Here is a 17,891-nt window from a genome sequence, read left to right as displayed (position 1 = left end):
CTGTACGTGTGTATATTTTTTACTTAATGAAATTGAAGTCTGCCCTGTGTTATTTACCTTTTGATTTTATAATGTCTCATATTCCTGGGCTTCTCTGGTAGCTCAGAGAACAAAGAATCGCCTGCAGTGTGGGAGACCTGGGCCAATCCCTGGGTTGGGAAGAGCCCCTGGAGAAGGGAATGGCTACCCACTCCAGTATTCTTGCTGGAGAATCCCTTGGACAGAGGAGCCTGGTGGGCTACAGTCCATAGGATTGCAAACACTCAAACGCAACTGAGCGACTTTCGCACGTTCCTGTTTTAAGTGTTATTTAGAAACGTGGTTTTTAATGGATGTACTCAGGGTAACTGAGGGAAATTTGAGCATTAAGTTTGATGGTATGTATATAATTTATTCTTGTAAGTAATACATTTTCAGCTCATCACACAAACTAATGATAAGTTTTCACTCTGTAGATCATCAGGAATGGTTTGATTCTAAGCATACGTTTAGGATGGGCCTTGATCAAATGCTTGTCCCTGGCTCCCCACATCAGTCGGGAAGCAGGGTGCCCCCCGGCCCCTGTGCTTCCCCCTTCCTCGCCCTGTTCTGGGTGTTGCAGCTGCCTGACCCTGGGTCGCAGCCACTCGACCCTGCCCTCCCGCAGAACCCCGAGGGCTTCATTTGCTTCTCCCACTGAGTCTCCACTGCTGACACTTCCTCCTGTCCCATCTTTTCTTCACTCTTCCACATTCTCTTTCCCCTAACAGATAACTCCTGGTGCCCCTGCAGCTTCAGGACCACCCGCCCGGGCTCACACGAGTGCCATGTCCCCTGGGGCTGATTCTGCCTTCCTGTTGGGGGGTCCTTTTCGCTCAGCAGTCACCCTCCTCCTCATCTCTTGTCCAGCCTACCAGTGTCCCCTGAACAGGGGCAGTGACACCTCGAGTGACCAGTCAGCCCCCTCTCCACTCCACCCCACCACCGTCACAGAGCCCTGCCCCCCAGGCTCTCCTGCTGTAATTCCCGACATTGGGCATGCCCTGCTCGCATCTGTCCTCCATCCAGTTTTGTCCTCCATTGCCTCCATTCGGCCCTCCATCACCCCGAACCTTACAGAACAGAGCTCTGAATCGTGCCATGATATTTCCAGCCCCGGCTCCTCACCCCATCAGAAGCACTCTGTAGCCTGTAGATAAGTTTGTTTCCATTTGAAAGTTGTACCCCGGCTATGACACAGTTACCCACACGGGGCCACGCTCCCATCATCAGGGAATCCAGAGTTTCAGGTATCTACATTTTTAAAATACGCTAAAACTAAGAACAGGTCAGATTCTTCCCCCACTGAAAATATTTTTAACTCCCTTGCCAACAGTTGGCATAGTTCAAAAGACAGTCATATGCACACCATAATGTACAGTTCATACTGTACATGAGGGAAAAAGGAAGTGAGTTACAAATTATGTTTATATTGAAATTAGGGAAGAAAAAAGGAAAGAAAAACCAAAAACAGTAGTCTTCTGCCATTTAGAGAACTTTTCTATGCAGTGATGTCCTGGGGAAGCTGCTGTCTGAATTCCAAAGACCCGACGTGTGTTTGCCTCTTCCCTTCAGAGAGAGAGACACAAGCTGAATCCCAACAGAAGCCAGCAAATAAGTGTGAGAAAAGTCAGGACCAGAAGAGAAGAGTGGGAGAGAAGGAAGATGGGCATTGAGTTCATGAGTGACGCGAGGAAGCTGCAGCAGGCGGGGGGCGCGGCAGAGCACAGGACGCCCGCCGGGTTTGTGCTTCCGCTTGCTCCGGTCCCCGCCCTCACGGCCCCCTGCTTCGGCGTCACGAGAGGATGCTCTGCCCTGTACTGACCACACGTCCCATAACCCGGGTGACTAACGCCCTGCGGCGCTGCCCAGCCCTTCCCGCCCCCAGCGGTACCCCCAGGGTCCCAGCATTCTTCTGAACTCTGCCAACTAACACGGAGACGCGTGCACCCTTTCAGAGTTTCTCTCTCCCGCAAGCCTTGGAGGCAGCAAGAGGGCTTCTGCCTGCGGCACTGTGTTCCTTCTCTCTCTTTTGGCCATAAATACATCTCTCCTGTTCAAGAAAACTACCACTCACCTCATTCTTGACTTCTTTCTCTGTTCTTACCGTTCATTTTTTTCCCCCCGATTCATCTGCCATTTGTTAAGGTCTAGTTATATGCTCTCAGTTTAATCGCCGCTGAAATCTTCCACCTTGGATGCCGTTTTCAAGTTCAGCGCCCTGTCTTGGAGGCTCCTGTCTTACAAACGTGTCCGCTGCGATGCTGTGAAGGGGGCTGTGCTGTCTGTCGCTTGTCCGTCTGTCTGACCACGCACTTCACAGCTGTGGCTCTGAAACCTCGTAACCCTGGAGCTTTGCCGCTAAAGTCATGATTGCATTGTGCTTGGAAGCTCTTGTGGGCCTCGACCTTGTCGATAGTACAGGGAATAAGCGTGTGATTTCTGTGCCTTGCCGTGTTCTGATTTAAATGTACGCTGATGCCTGGTGGCCGGGGTGGGGGAAGTCTTCTTAACTGACGCCACTTTCTCCCACCCCTGGCTCTGGCCCGCAGGTCCCATGCATCGGATGTCACGGATTACTCGTACCCGGCCACCCCCAATCACTCTCTGCACCCGCAGCCTGGGACCCCTTCCTACGGAGCAGGTGACGGCCCGTCTCACGGGCCGGCAGCCCAGGCCCCCGAGCACGAGTTCCGGCCCCCGTCGGCCTCGGCCCGGCACCTGGCCCTGAACAGGCCCCAGCAGCCCCCACCACCCCCACCGCAGGCCACGGAGGGCCCCCAGGCCCCCGCACCCATGGCCCCAGCCGACTACGGGTAAATACCCCATCTTGGGCTCACTCTGGGGCTCACCATTGCATGGGGGTCTTGCGGGTGGGTGATGAGGAATTGTCACTGAATAACCTGGAGAAGGAAATGGCAGCCCCCTCCAGTATTCTTGCCTGGGGAAGTCTATAGACAGAGGAGCCTGGTGGGCTACAGTCCATGGGGTCACAAAGAGTCGGACATGACTGAGGGACTAACACTGAACACTGAGCCAAACTCTGGAGGCTAGGATGCAGCCAGGAATGAGCGGGTGCAGATACCATCCGTTATGAGAAACTCTGTTAGGAAAGGCAGGGTCACGCCGCTCCCCTTTTATTACACATAAGCCTCAGGTTTGTGTCTATGTTCGTGAACACACATTATCTTTGTGTTTGAATGACCAAGCCAGGGCCTTGGCAAAGGACAACGTGCCAGTTTTGTGAGCGGGTCCCAAATGCTCCAGAGAATCCGAATCTCAAAGGAGACAACGATAATAAGCAACACAGGACTTCTTAGACGTGGATGCACGTAGCCCTGGCCTCTGGGCACCCAAATGTCATTCTGCCTCCAGGTCCTGTTGTTCTGTGTCTTTTGGGAAAGGTTCAAACATCTCCTAAAAAAAGATCCTCATGTTAAGGGCTTATTAAGTTAAGCACTGCCTGTATTTTGGTAAGCAGTCTTTTTGGCTTAAGCTCAGTCTTTCAAGAGTTTAGTCCCTCCCAGTTGGCACCCAGGGGATTGAACACGTGTTTCCACGGACAGGGTTTTCTCCACTCTGGAGCAGCGAGGGTGGCGCTCTAAACGTACATCCCTCAGCCCCCAGAGGTTTTCTCTCCGACCGCAGGGTCTTAGACGGTCCCTGCAATTTGGTTATCTGTAACTCAGGGTTCCCACAGAGTGTTCTGAGGCTCTGAGTGTCAGGCAGAGAGAGTTTGTGGTCCAGTTGGTTTGGAAAACCCTCAGCTAAATAGAACTCTGCAGGTTCTTGGCTGGAGGGGTTTTCGAAGCTTTGGATGTTCTGATGGGCTTTGTGGGCTTTGGGGAATTTCTATGGGGACGGGATGTAAAATACAGAATTTGCCAATCTGATTGGCCTCAGAACCCTTATAAGACAGATTTCCAAGCACCTTTTCTGAGATGCCCCCGTGTAACAATGCCTTGTCCTGCCTTCTTTGTGCTGCAGTCAGCTGTCCAGCGCTCTGCAGACGTCACCTTTTCCAGTGGTTATCATTTGGTGCACGTCAGCAGACCATCTTGAATCCCATCACAGTGACTTGTGATGACCTGTGGTCCAAAGCATGGTTGTTTGCGTCCTGCAGTGTTTCACATGACAGCGTGGGCAGTGTCTTGGGGGGTGGGGCTGCTGTCTCCGAGGTGGGGGATACCCTCTGAGGATGGGACCAGCCATTGCTCTCTAGTGATTCTTTGCTTCCTGTCTCTGACAGGATGCTGCCGGCTCAGATCACGGAGTATTACAGCCCCTCAGGACCCCCACCGCCCCCGCCCCCACCCGTGATCCCCTCCGCACAAACTGCTTTCGTCTGCCCCCTCCAGGTGCCCCTGCAGCCCCCCTTCCCGGCCTCCGCCGGATCCGCCTACGCTGGCCCTCCCCACCCTCCCTCCGGTGGGCTTGTGGTCACAGCCCCGCCGCCCCCAGGCCCCCCACCGCCCCCGCCCGGCCCTCCAGGTGCCGGCTCCTCGCTCTCCTCCTCCCCAATGCACGCCCCTCCGGGGGCTGAAGCCAAGAGGCAGGAGGCTGTGCAGCCGCCCGTCAGCGACGCCCGCAGCGACCTCCTCGCCGCCATCCGGATGGGTGAGTGCCCGTCCCAGGACAGCGGCCCACCAGCCATGGCCTCCTCGGTTTCCAGCAGCTCCAACCTCCACCAGATGGCGTTTAGGAGAGGGTGACAGGAGCCTCGGTTTTTTTTTTTTTAAAAACAGCTGATGTGTTTTTTCAGCACCAAGTAAACACGGTGATAAAGCACTGAGAATTCAGGAAAGCTTTACTTGACTAGGAATAGATTATAAAAACGATCATCAATTAATTGGATCTTCTTTTTTTCACTGCATCTTACTCTAAGGTCAAAAGTATAAATTAAAGAAAATGAGCTCCTGTCAGTGATCTAGTTTTTCAGACTAGTTTTTCATATCTAGGATACGTCTTAGCCTTTTCGTATTTTTAGTTTGATGTGCCAGTGAGCTGCAGGCCGACCAGGAGTATGGTCTTCATGACGGAAACACTCGTGTTGGCACAATTGTCCCAGTACAGGGGGCCACTGGAAACCTTGAAACAGCCTCTGGTGGCCGGTGGCTCCCTGGTTGGGCTGTGCTGCTCTAGAATGTTCTTTCTCGGTGCTGATGTGTGCTGGAATCGTAACTATCTTACATTTCAACACATCACTTAAGGAATGTCACGACTCCTATACACTTTTTTTTTTTTCTTGGTCCTGTAACATCTATTTCCCAAGCATTTCCCATCCAGTTTCTAAAACGTTTTATGCTAGCGTCAGTAGGCCAAAAAAAGTCTAATAGGCTTGTTGATCCATCTCTGTTTAAATCGGAGCGAGCGGAGGGATTGCATTCTGAGCCGCGTCTCGTGTCTCTAGGGATTCAGCTGAAGAAGGTGCAAGAACAGCGGGAGCAGGAGGCCAAGCGCGAGCCGGTGGGCAACGACGTGGCCACCATCCTGTCCCGGCGCATCGCCGTCGAGTACAGCGACTCGGACGACGACTCGGAGTTCGATGAGAACGACTGGTCCGACTGAGACGGGCGCCCAGCAGGCCGGGCCGGGCCGGGGGGAGCGTGTCGACAATGTCAGTGGTCCCAGCACCCAGATAGTGGTATTATAATCCCGTAGCTTAGCCACTTTTGTATCAATAATGTGAGATTGCTTTTGCACATCCAAAACTTCTGGGTTTTTTCAGTATTTACTGTGTAATACTTAAGTGCCACTAAACATAGCAAACCATGCTGCACACGAGGAAATAATGCTGTAACTATTGCATCGTCCTGAAAACAGCCTCTTGCTTCTTTCTCTCGGCCACAAACGCGTTTAGTGCTGTTTGGGTTTACGCTCCTTAATCTTGAAAATCCTGCAGACTTGCTGTGTGTTTGTGAAGCTGCCTGTTGTCAGGTCTCTGCAAGATTCAGGACTGTGCGACAGACCAGTGTCTTCCGATCAGTAAGCGATACTGTTTTCCACTTTTTTTTTTTTTTTAATGTGTTCAGAAGAAGTTGGTTCTCAAGAGAAAGATTTGACAAGTAGGAGACTCAGCTGTCTGAGCTTGCACTGTCATGGCTGGTGGCCTCTGTCTCTCTGGAGGCTCTGCTGAAGAACCTCATTTTCTCTGCTGACCTTGTGAAATGTGAACTTGGCCCTTCTCAGGCAGGATCCCTCACGGGCGTTCATGGAGTCAGTGCTTGCTGGTGGTTTCTGTAGGAGGTTTCAGCAGCACAGTAGGAAGGAAAGTGGAGAACGGCCCTTTTTCCTTTGGTGTCGTCGGGACGGGGGTTGCACTCAGCACCCTTGGCGGCCTCTGGAGCTGGGGAACCAGCCCACACGGACCTGGGAGCAGAGCCCGTACAACCTCTCTCCCAGAACCACGTCCCAGGTGGGCCCACGTGGAGGCCTTGGAGCCACAGAGAAGGCTCCAGGTGGCACCTGGCCCCAACTGATCTTGAGTTCTGAGAGCTTCATTTAGGTGAGAGGAGACTGTCGCATCTTTTTCGCCTTCCCTGGTGCTGTGGCCAGTTAGGGACCCAGCCCTCGAAGCACACGGGTTCCTCTTCCACTTGGTGGTCGGCACACCACCCTTGACCAAGTACCCCAGGGGAGGGTCGACCCTTCCTTGTCCCTTCCCACGTGGTGACAGGTGAGCCCCGAGCGGGCCTTCCTGTTCCAGACAAACTGCTAGGAAACTTGTGAATGAGAACTTAGATTCTGTAATGCTGGGTGGAGGTGAACTGTTTGTTTGAAAGAAAAAAACACCCCAGGCTTTAATCTCAGGTGTAACTTCACAGATGTACAAAGACGCTTTACCCCCGAGCAGTTCTGACTTCTCTGCTGTGTGCAACTCGGGTCCTAGTGATGCTCAGTTGTGACCAAGGAATCTGTGGCTAAAACAGAGATGTTTGGGTGGATGTAGGGTGTCAGCAGGACCCTGACTGCTGGGGGTGGGGGGTGTGGTTGCTGAGTTCTCCCCAGGAAGCTGCTGCTCCACACACACGGGCTGTGGAAGGTCCCGGTCATCCTGTAAGGGCTGCCTGATGGGCCTTGAGTCCCCTGGGCTGGAACTCGAGAAGAGCCTCAGATCTGTATGACCCTTGTTTCCAAGCGCCCAGGCCAGGTTGTCTGAGTCTTTTCAGCTAGAACCAGCTGTTCAGGCGCATGCTTGTTGGTGCTCCTCACCACGTTGTGTTGCCTCTGAGTAGTTATAATGAACGCCTCAGTTCCTCTCTTTTAATTTCTCTTTTTCTCCAGTGCAGAGGCCAGCTATGTTGGCATTTTCTTGGGACTTTTACCAGTTGTGGTCATATTTTGTCTTTCTTTACAGTATTTTGTCTTTAGTGTTACTTTTGGATACAGAAGCACCTGTGTCCTTCTAGAACCTATGTTTGATAAATCTTCTTTGTCTCTTTTTTTGTAATGTCCCTTCTGTCCTCAGGATGGAGAGAATGCATAAAGCTACTATCCGTGTCAGGATTTCTTCTATTTATATCTTATCACAGTAAAATTAGTGGCACTTTATACATATTCATGAGCCTGTTAAGTATTGGTTGTCTTCCTGTAGTTTAATCAACAAGTTATTTTCAACTTGATGTTCTGACCAGTGAAAACGCTTTTGCTCTGATGTGTTATGTAGCCTCTAAGAGAATGGAAAAGGACTAAAATCCATTTTAGATTATTTTTCGCAGTATTTTTCTCAGCACTGATTTATTCTAAAAATGAAATCCAGACTTTTTCTAATACGATAGCACACGAAAAGGAAAAAGTGACTATTTTGAACTGTCCATTTTCATTTTCAAGAAATATTTACGAGAGAAATGGAGAAAAACATTTAAATGCATACTTCCTATCTATGGATTTTACATTTTAAAGTAAGCTCTATGTTGTAAGGTTATTTTTTTGTTTAGTCTAATTTCTTACAAGCTTTTTCTCATGTTATGGATCAGGTAGAGGGATGAGAAGACGACTCAGAACCACCCATTAACTGCACGCATATGATGTAGTCAGTTTTCTGTTGTTTAGCCCTAAAACCATAAGATTTGGTCACTTATGTTTTTCTTCAGTAAAAGTATACTGTTGGAGAATTAGCATTTTCTTTTCAGTAAAATTTTAGAATGTCGAAATCTTTTCTGAGCACCACGTGGCTAGATTGTGAAAGTTTTGTAATAATTTGCAGCTGAAATTCACGATACATTTTCATCCATTGAAGACTCATGGGAATGTATCAGCCAGAGTAGCAAGTAATTTTTGTTTTCTAAACAAGAGTCTGTCACCTTGCAGTATTACCAATGCTGTTGTACACTGAATTTAAAGTGGTATTAAAAAAAAAAAAAACTCCTGGTAAACAATTTTTATCTGTTTGTATATCTTACTATAGATTATGTACAAGTAACATCTAAATAAAATTACACTTTTAACCCTAAACAGTTTTGCTTATTGCAGTGTTGTATGGTTAACCTTTTGGGGTGGGGATAGAAATTGGGGCTTGGTGTGGTTTTTAATTAGCCTTTCCATTATTCCCTGGTGGCTCAGATGGTAAAGTGTCTGACTGTGATGCGGGAGACCTAGGTTCTATCTCTGGGTCCGGAAGATCCCCTGGAGAAGGAAATGGCAACCCACTCTAGTACTCGTGCCTGGAAAATTCCATGGATGGAGGAGCCTGGTACAGTCCATGGGGTCACAAAGAGTTGGACACAACTGAGCAACTTCACTTTCACTTTCCATTATTAGATAATAAAAGATACTGCTCGGATGCCATTTAAATTTCTACACAATTTTTGTGTAGATAAGAGTTGAGGTTGGTTCTGTGAGTAACTTGAGAAAGGACTGGTATAGTTTGAAAGCGCCATTCCCGGAGCAGGAAGCAACCTGCCCAGGCATGGTTGGCATGCTCTGGCATCTTAACCACATCTAGTCTCAATTGTAGTGACTGATATTCTGGAGCATTGATAGCTTCTGAGATGCTTCCGTCTACTCCTTAAAATGATCCTTTGAAAGGGGGCGTTCTCCCTGTTTCCTGTGGGAGAGAACAGAGTGAAGCTCAGCTGCTGGCCGGGGAAGGTTTCTGATGGACCTGCACCGCACATGGGGTCAGCACTGCAGGGGATTGTGGCAGCTGAGGTCAGGGGGCAAGAGCAGCCACCTCAGGGGGAGCAGGCTGGCATCCAGGCTCCTGCGGCCGCTGCTCCAAGCTGGCTATCCACGTGCTGTGTTCTTCGAGGACTCTGGTCATTTGTGTGTCTGAGCCCCAGGTCGGCCCTGACTCCTCCACAGCTCCTCGTGGAGTGATTGGATAGATGGTGGATTTCCGAGTTACTTTGTTACCAAAAGTTAGCTGTGTGCAATTTTTTAAATATGAAGCATTTTGCCAGGTACTCCGTATTTCCAGCACTTGTCCCTAGATGCCTGGCTCCCACTCTACGTTGCGTCCTCCAGCAGCTGGGCCTCAGCAGGGCAGGCAGGGGCATCATGTTTACTGTTACAGCCTGTTTGTCAAGCAACAGCGCCTGGCGCTTCATAGGGGTCTGTACATATTTATTGACTAATTTATTTACAGAGCTTCGTCAGAAAGGGAGTCTTCATCAACACATATTTGAAGGCTTAAGAAGAAGGTAAATGCAATAACCCGTGTGAAACACAGAACTGTGCCAGACGCCTAGCTGACAGAGGGGACTGTTAGCCATCGGCATCTGCAGGCCACTTACTTGCTAGAGACAGAAACAGGGCAGTCTCTGCCCTCAGGGAGCGTCTCATCTAAAGAGACGACGGTAAATGCTGTCACATCCTTAGCTGGGATTTTCTTTGTATTTATCCTGCTTGGGGTTCACCGATCTTGAATCTGTAAAGGTATGTCTTTCATGAAATTTGGGGACTATTTGGGCATAATTTTTTAAATACATTTTCTGCCCCTTTCCACACTTACCTTCTTACCCCTCTGTTACAGGCAGACCTTGTTTTATGCTTTGCTTTATCGCTCTTTACAGATGATGCGTTTTGTTTCAAGTTGAGGCTCTGCGGCACCCCTGCCTCAAGCGTGCCTGCTGATGCCATTTTTCCAGCAGCGTTTGGTCACTTCATGTTCTGTGTCACTCTTGGGTAATTCTCTCAATATTTTAGACTTTTTCATGGTGCGTTACAGTGGTGTGTGATCAGTGATCTTTGTTGTTACTGTTGTAATTGTTCTGGCTTTTTTTAGCAATAAAATATTTTTAAATTAAGGTAAGTACATTGTTTTTGTGGACATAATTCTATTGCACACTTTAATAGACTACAGCATGTGTAAACATGACTTTCATAAACACTGGGAACACACTGGGAAAATTCATATGATTTACTGTCTTACAAGGGATGTGAGGCCAAACCTGCAGTGTCTCTGAGGTCTGCCTGTCTACATATGTTAGACCTTTTAGTGCTGGCCCACAGTTGCCTGGGACTGTTTCAATTTTAAAAGTTTCTTTCTCTCTGTTTTGCAGGTTGGATAATTTTTATGTATCCATCTTCAGTTTCACTGAGTCTTTATCGGTCATCTATAATTTGCTCTTGCTGCTGCTGCTACTGCTGCTAAGTCACCTCAGTCGTGTCCGACTCTCTGTGACCCCATAGACGGCAGCCCAACAGGCTCCCCCGTCCCTGGGATTCTCCAGGCAAGAACACTGGAGTGGGTTGCCATTTCCTTCTTCAACGCATGAAAGTGAAAAGTGAAAGTGAAGTCGCTCAGTCATGTCCGACTCTTTGTGACCCCATGGACTGCAGCCTTCCAGGCTCCTCCGTCCATGGGATTTTCCAGGCAAGAGTACTGGAGTGGAGTGCCATCGCCTTCTCCGATAATTTGCTCTTAAGCTCATCTAATCTTTTATTCATTTTTTTCCATTCTAGAATTTGCTGTTCTTTTTTAAAAAATAGTTTCTTTCCTGAGATTTCCTACTTGCTCATGTACTAAAAGCTCATTTTCCTTCATATCTTTGTATGTACACTACCTCTTAAAAAACCCTTGCCTGCTAATCCCCAACATCGGGCTATTCCCAGGATCAGTCTCTATTGATACTGATGAGTGCATGATGCCTAGTAGTTTTGGATCGTAAACTACTCAGCATTGGATTATATCGTAAACTTGGTGAATAACACATTTTAGAGACTCTGGATTCTGTTATGTCCCTCTGAAAAGTGCTAATTTTTTAAAAAGAGAGTTTATGTGGCTAGAATTAAACTGCCAATGCTTCCTCAATGGCCTTACAATGGGTAGCAGCAGAAATCTTTTCGGTTCTTTCAGCTTAGCCAGGCTGCCTGGAGCTTTCCTGGTGCATGCCTGGTTGCAGGCTCAACCACAGATGTGCAGTTTTACACACAACGTTTGGGCCCCCTCTCCAGTTCTTCTTTCTTGGATCCCCCCTCACTTTCTGTCTACTCTGGTCACTCTGAATTTGGTTCTCTTATTCTTTAAGCCAATAGACTTTGGAGTGAGCCAGCAAGGCTGCAGGGTTCCTTTTCTTTTTTTAAGTTTGGTTTTATCAGATCTTAGTTGATGCATGTAGGATATAGTTCCCTGACTAGGGATCAAACCAGGCCCCCTGCATTGAGAGCATCTTGGAATCTTAGCCATTGAACCGCTAGGAAAGTCCCTGCAGGGTTTCTATTCAAATTTAGTTGCCCTGCCTGATAGGATGAAGTCTGTCCTCATGCCAAAAAAAAAAAAAAAAGGCAGTTAAAAAACAGGAAATGCACCAAACTTCTCTCCTTTCAAGCACCAGCTTTCTCTAGTGTCTTTCTGACTGCTCTCCAGTGCCTGGAATAGTTGTGTGGTGTAGTTTGTCCAGCTTATAATTGTTTTCTGTAAAGAACTGGCCTGGCATGGGTTCATCCTCCATTCCCAGGAGCCTCATTCTGTAAATATCTGATGCAATGTTTATTTAAAAAATATTTTTAAGTGTAATTTAAAAAAATGCAGACCATTTTAAAATACCAAAATATAACAGAAGATCAGTGGTTCAATTTTTCTACCAAGCAAACTTGTTTTTGCAAGGACCCTGTGGTGAGGCGTGTGGTCTCTTTATATGTACACGGTGTAGAGGAATTGCATGCATGCTGTGCTTCCCTGGTGGCTCAGCGGTAAAGAATCCACCTGCCAATGCAGAAGACGCAAGTTTGATCCCTGGGTAAGGAAGATCCCCTGGAGATGAAAATGGCAACCCACTCCAGTGTTCTTGCCTGGAGAATCCCATGGACAGAGAAGCCTGGCGGGCTACTACAGTCCATGGGGTCACAGAGAGTCAGACGTGGCTGTGACTAAGGAACAACGTGCTCTGAAACACTCGCTGTTCGCATCTCCTTCTGTCTATGAATCAGGATAGTCTCTAAGCTGTAAGCAAAACACAGCACATAAATAATGTGGAAATTGAGATTACTTTAATAAATTGCACAGCCCTAACCCCAGTCTCAAATTTTTATGTTCCCCAAAGCACTTTAATGTTTTCACTGTTAGAAATGTAAATTCTGTTATTAGGGGTTCATTTGAAACACTGGTTTTACTACTCAGAAGCTGGAGAACCACTGCGTGACATCATCACTCTCTGATTTTCTTACCTTTAGACCAAGAAGGTTTCACACTGTTACTCCGCTTTGCCCTGTGCTCTCATTGTATATTCAGCAAAGGCAGTGCCAACACCGATTCGTCAAAGCCTGAGCAGACTAACGTATTTGCAGGTGCGAGTAACTTGTAGTGGTGTCTTGACAAGGACTTAGATGAGAAAGATTTGCTCTCAAAGTACACTTTCTTCACAGAGCTGACACCTGCTGGACGTGTATGTGCAAAACACAGCAGCTCTGTGGTGAATATTTGCATATGTCATCTTTCTAAGTCCCCACTATATTCATCTGCGTGCTTGTGATTTGAGTAATTAGCTTCAAACACAGCACCGTGATTAGAGGTGGTGAACTGGTGGATGATTCACCGTGAAGAAAATAGGCCCCCTGAGAGTAATTTAAAACTACCAAGCGGTGGTACTTTCCATGAAATGACATTTCAAAGCATTTAGCATTCTAGGCTGCGATCTGGCAGTTCTGGCTCCAAACCGGTTTAAATCGAAGTCAGGCAATTTGAGAGGATGCAGCCTTCCCGTCCTGCAGATGGGAGTTGTAACTCAGCATTTATGTGGATCATGCGTTGCCTTTTGTGGGCGCAGGTGATCGTGGCTTGAAATGGACCCTCTTGGAATCAAGACTGCGATCTTGATTTAAGTTAGGGTGCTACCTCTCAGCTGCTTTGAAACGTCTTTGAACATTTCAGGAACCTAGGCATTCGTTTGACTTGCAAGTTAGAGACTTTCAATGGCAGCTACATTGAGGCCGAGCTGAGCAATGAGTCACTACTGAGCCCCTGGATTCCTCCAGAGCACTGCCCCAACCTCCAGTGGCTGGCTTGCAGCTCCCTGCTCTGCTCCCCTCTGTGTCCAGACCCTGCCACACCACCGGGTCTTGAGGCAATACTGGGGGCGCTGAGGCCCAAGGCAGTTAATAAAGGAGCCAGTGCGTCTGAGCCAGGATGTCCCTGGATGCTGCCGGAGGAGCCCTTCATGTCCCCTTCAGGGTCTTACCAGCCAAGAGTCTGAGTTTTCTCCCAGCGTTGTTCCCACTCCACCTGCACCACAGTTACCTGGGGATGCTTGTTAAAAATGCAGGTTTCTGGGCTCCATCCCAAACCTCGTGCAGGCGACCCTGGAATCGCAGTTCACCCCACCAGGTGAGTGATGCTTGGGGACACCAGAGTTCAAGAAACACGAGCTCAGCACCTGCCCTTACAGGACTGATCAGAACCCAACCATTCTGACAGTGACCCAGGCCAGCCCACTGAGGCACCAAGTGGATTCAACGTGGAGCTCAGACCCTCCCACAGTCCAGGGCTGTCTGCCACTAGTGCCCGATGGAGGGAAGTGTGCAGCCCTGGTGTGCATGGAGAAGCAGAGTCCCCCACCAAGCAACTTCATCTTGGACCCCCAGGGCTGGGGTGCAGAGTGGCCATCCTAACTTCACATGTTCCTGCAGGATGGCTGTCCCCTAATCTCCAAACCTGCCTGCTGATCACCGCCCCCCCACCCCCAAGCTCCTTGTTTGTTTGTACTGATGGGTCTTGGCTGCACACAGCACCTGGGAGAGTTTATGGTTCTGGGCAGAGCAGGTAATTTAGGAGCCCCTCTGAACTCTTGGCTTTAATACCTTGGAGGACAAAATCCCAGGACCTGACTCTTGTCCAGGGGCTGTCCCCGTTGACACCACTCATTGGACAGAGCTTCGTCCTGCCCTGGCTAGACTGGGAGATGAGTCTGATTCTCTGCTCCAGTTCTACCACTGTAGGGTCCTTGGGGTGGGGACAGGGCTGGTGTGATACGCTTAGGGGTGTGAATTGGCCCCAAGCTCCCAGGACTTCTCTCCTGGAGGTGTGAGCACCCTGCTCTTAAAAGTCCCCTTTTGACTTCCCTGGTGGTCCAGTGGTTAGAACGCCACACTTCCACCACAGGGGTCATGGGTTCAAATCGTCAGGGAACTAAAACCCTGCATGGTGGAGACAAAAAATAAAGGTGTATTAAAAATATATATATATTTTTAAAAAGTTGCCCCACCCCCTTTCACGGCCCTTAGAACTGGTATGTGAGGCAAGTTTATGATGAGAGGCACGGGGCCCTAACCCCCAGCCCTGGGGGGACGGCAACAGGAATGGAAGCCAAGCATTGCCTTGGTTTTCTAGAGTCACATGTTTTACAAAAGATGCTTCTGTCGGGGCTGGTGGAGGTCTGTCATGTGGGGTGGGAAGTGGGGTAAGCAGCTTCGTCTCCCTAAGTCCAGTCGGTCTGCAGGTGCAGGACTGACCCAAGCAGGTGGGTCCCCTAGCTGGTCCCAGGGTGGGGGGTGCCCTAGGGTGTCCCTTCCCATTTGGTAACTGACTTTAAATGGGAAAGAGCTTCCCTGGTGGCTGCAATGGTAAAGAATCTGCCTGTGATGCAGGAGACCCAGGTTCAATCCTTGGGTCGGGAAGTTCCCCTGGAGAAGGGAATGGTTACCCGCTCCAGTATTCTTGCCTGGAGAAGCTCATAGACAAGCGGAGCCTGGTGGAGTACACAGTCCATGGGATTGCAAAGAGTCAGACGAGTGAGCAACTAACACTTTAGATGGGGAACAATAAAGATTCTCGGCTGGATCCCACACCTGATAACATGGTTATCTGCCCTCTGCTAAGATGAGTGGCCAAAGAGACTCATCTACATACTGGTGGGCTCTCAGCTCATCAGGAATACTGTGTTCAGCCTGGGGGCCCAGGGAGCCAGGGGCTGAGCCAGCTGGAGCCTGCCCACCCCTGCAGGGCCCTGCCGTGGAACTCACTCCAGCCTCGCCCGGAAGGAGGGAGCAACACCATCTATCCTAAGGCCACGGCTAGGAAGCCATCCTAAAAGCAGGTTGGATAGAGGCCTCCTCGGAGCAGAGAGACTGGAGGCGGGGCTTCCTGTATTCTGGCTCCTTAGTGGATGCTAACAGAGGGCAGTGAGAGGCCTGCTAGGGTGTGATAAGGAGGACGCCCCCACCCCACACCATGGCCTGGGGCCACTGGCACGGGAGTTGGGATGAGGTCAAGCGTCCCCTGTAGTCCAGCAGAGAGTCAGCGGGGCAGGGCCCTGGGGGGGGGGGGCACTCAGGGCCTGGCAAGCAGACTGCTCCTCTCCCCCACTGCAGGGTGATACAGGGGAAGCAATCGAGTGTCCCCGAGGGCCTGTCCACTTCAGATGGAGAAAGCATGTGGAGGGGGTGGCTAAAGGGACACCTGTGACCCCCGGTCCACGTGGCCTGAGTCTCTGCCTGACCCCTTTCTGCTCTGACTGTGGCCAGAACACCTGCCTCTCCCACTGGGATGAAGGTGCTGGGCCCGGAGCTGTAAGAGCAGGACAGAATCAGGGTGATGGGAACAGGCTCCACCCCCACCCCCAGCTTCCCCGTGCCCGGCCCCACACTAGGACAGCTGCGTGAGCTGTCAGGTTGAACACGGCGATTCTCTGCAGTGGGGTGTGACCATTTCACAGGTGAGAAAAGTGAGGCCACCTGTTTTCCCCAGGGGTCCCAGGACGGCGGTTCAAACCAGGCGTCCCAGTGGGACTCTGCTCTCTTGGCCAGGAGAGCTAGCAGGAATTTGCAAGAGGACTCGGTGGGCAGCTGGTAGACCCCACTGCTGCCGCTGCTCTGCCAGAAAGCTGAGGCAGGACTTCAAGGTGGAAAGTGAAAGTCGGGGCCCCAATGCACCCCAGAGGTAGATGAGTCCACCCAGGCAAAATGACAACACGGCCTCGTCATGGTGGGTGGCAGGCCAGCTGGTCCCCTTGTTGCTTAGTCGCTCAGTTGTGTCCAACTCTTTGTGACCCCGTGGACTGTGGCCCACCAGGCTCCTCTGTCCATGGGATTGTCCAGGCGATGGTGCTGGAGTGGGTTGCCATGCCCTTCTCCAGGGGATCTTCCTGACCCAGGGATTGAACCCGCGTCTCTTGCGTCTCCTGCATTTGCAGGCAGATTTTTACTAGCACCACCTGGGAAGCCCTGCTGGTCCACCTGCTGGTCGCCTGCTTGGACTGCAAGCAAATCGACTCCACCAGCCCCAGAGCCCTGGTGGAGAGGGACATGGTATGTGGAGGGGAGGGTGATGAGTAGGGGGTCCACGCACCCATTTCACTGGTGTTTGGAAGGTTTATGCACAATGGAACCATCCTGGCATCAAAGGTTCATGGTCAAGACATCCTGCTTTGGGCCCCGCTGATGTCTGAGGAGCGGTGTGTAGGCAGGGAGCTGGCCTGGACCTCCCTGGGGATTGGTGCGGGTGCCTGGACTGACCCCTCCCTCCCACGGGTGGCCTTCGGCTGGTGAGAGATGCTCACAGCCAGTGGACAGGCCCCCTTGGTGCTCTAGGCCAGGCAGGAAGATGGGAAGGTGGGCATTTTCGGGGCAGACCCATGGGAGCTGGAGGTGGGAGTGGGTCTGTGTGAATGATGACCCCAAGGCGGACCTGCATCTCAGACCTCGTGCACAGAGAGCTGCTGAGCGGGTGCTGCCACCAGCACCCCCCGCCCATGCCATACCCGGGGCCTCACAGCGCCATGGAGGAGCCTCAGTCCCAGGGGCTGTGGTCTTGGGGTCCCTGGAAGTGACTGAGGGTTCAGCAAGGTGGAATCAGAGACAATCACCCCTGGAGTCATCTGGGCAGGAGCACTGCTTGGGGCTCAGCATCAGCACGACCTCTGACCGCAGCAGCATCTCCTGTTCCTCTGGGGACTGAGTGAGCCGGGCGCTGGCACTTAACCCTGAGGCCATCTGGAAACCTGCCTTGAATGGAACTGCATCACCCCAGAGTCCTGTGGAGGATGGTCGGGCTGGAGTCCCTGGATGGGGTCTCCAGGGAGACCAGACAGCGCTGTACTGAACGAGCTCGGGAGACGGACGGCTCTGACCCACCTCCCCTCTTCCGTCCACCGAGGCACCCACGCGGTGTGAGCCCGCAGGGCGGACAGGATGCAGAGAGCGTCTGGCCTCGCTCTTAGAGCGCGTTGCGGTCACCAGGGGCCTCCGGGCCTCGGAGGGCACCGCCCTGCGCTTCTCCGGGGAAGCGCCGCCCCCTAGCGGCTGTGTGGTGGGACAGCTGCGCTCCTGCGGCCCCTCCCCGCACCCCTTCTTTGCTTCCATCTCTCATTCCTCCATCAAACTGGTGTGTTTCTCACTCACCACCGTTGGGAGGAAACTGGGACATATTCCCCCAAGGGCGATTAGCAAACATCTATCAAGACTGCACATGCCTGTGATCCAGCAAGTCCGTCTCTGTG

At 50.8% G+C, this 17,891-nt stretch overlaps 1 protein-coding gene across 3 annotated transcripts in view; it reads left to right on the top strand.

Annotated features, from left to right (window-relative positions):
- WASF3 (WASP family member 3) overlaps positions 1–8,124 on the top strand; it is a 76,015-nt gene extending 67,891 nt beyond the window's left edge. For 2 of the 3 annotated variants that reach the window (XM_070380495.1, XM_070380496.1), the window contains exons 8-10: positions 2,571–2,834; positions 4,268–4,635; positions 5,429–8,124. In XM_070380495.1, the coding sequence (XP_070236596.1) occupies positions 2,571–2,834; positions 4,268–4,635; positions 5,429–5,586 (790 nt within the window). In that variant the 3' untranslated portion in view covers positions 5,587–8,124. Of the gene's footprint in view, positions 1–1,593; positions 1,761–2,570; positions 2,835–4,267; positions 4,636–5,428 lie in introns of all 3 variants that reach the window. The other variant, XM_070380497.1, reaches the window with a different exon arrangement.
- Positions 8,125–17,891: the final 9,767 nt, after the last annotated feature.

The sequence above is a fragment of the Bos mutus genome, chromosome 12 (assembly GCF_027580195.1).
Source record: "Bos mutus isolate GX-2022 chromosome 12, NWIPB_WYAK_1.1, whole genome shotgun sequence".
In the NCBI taxonomy this organism is placed as follows: Eukaryota; Metazoa; Chordata; class Mammalia; order Artiodactyla; family Bovidae; genus Bos; species Bos mutus.
This window is presented reverse-complemented; position numbering and strand designations above follow the sequence as displayed.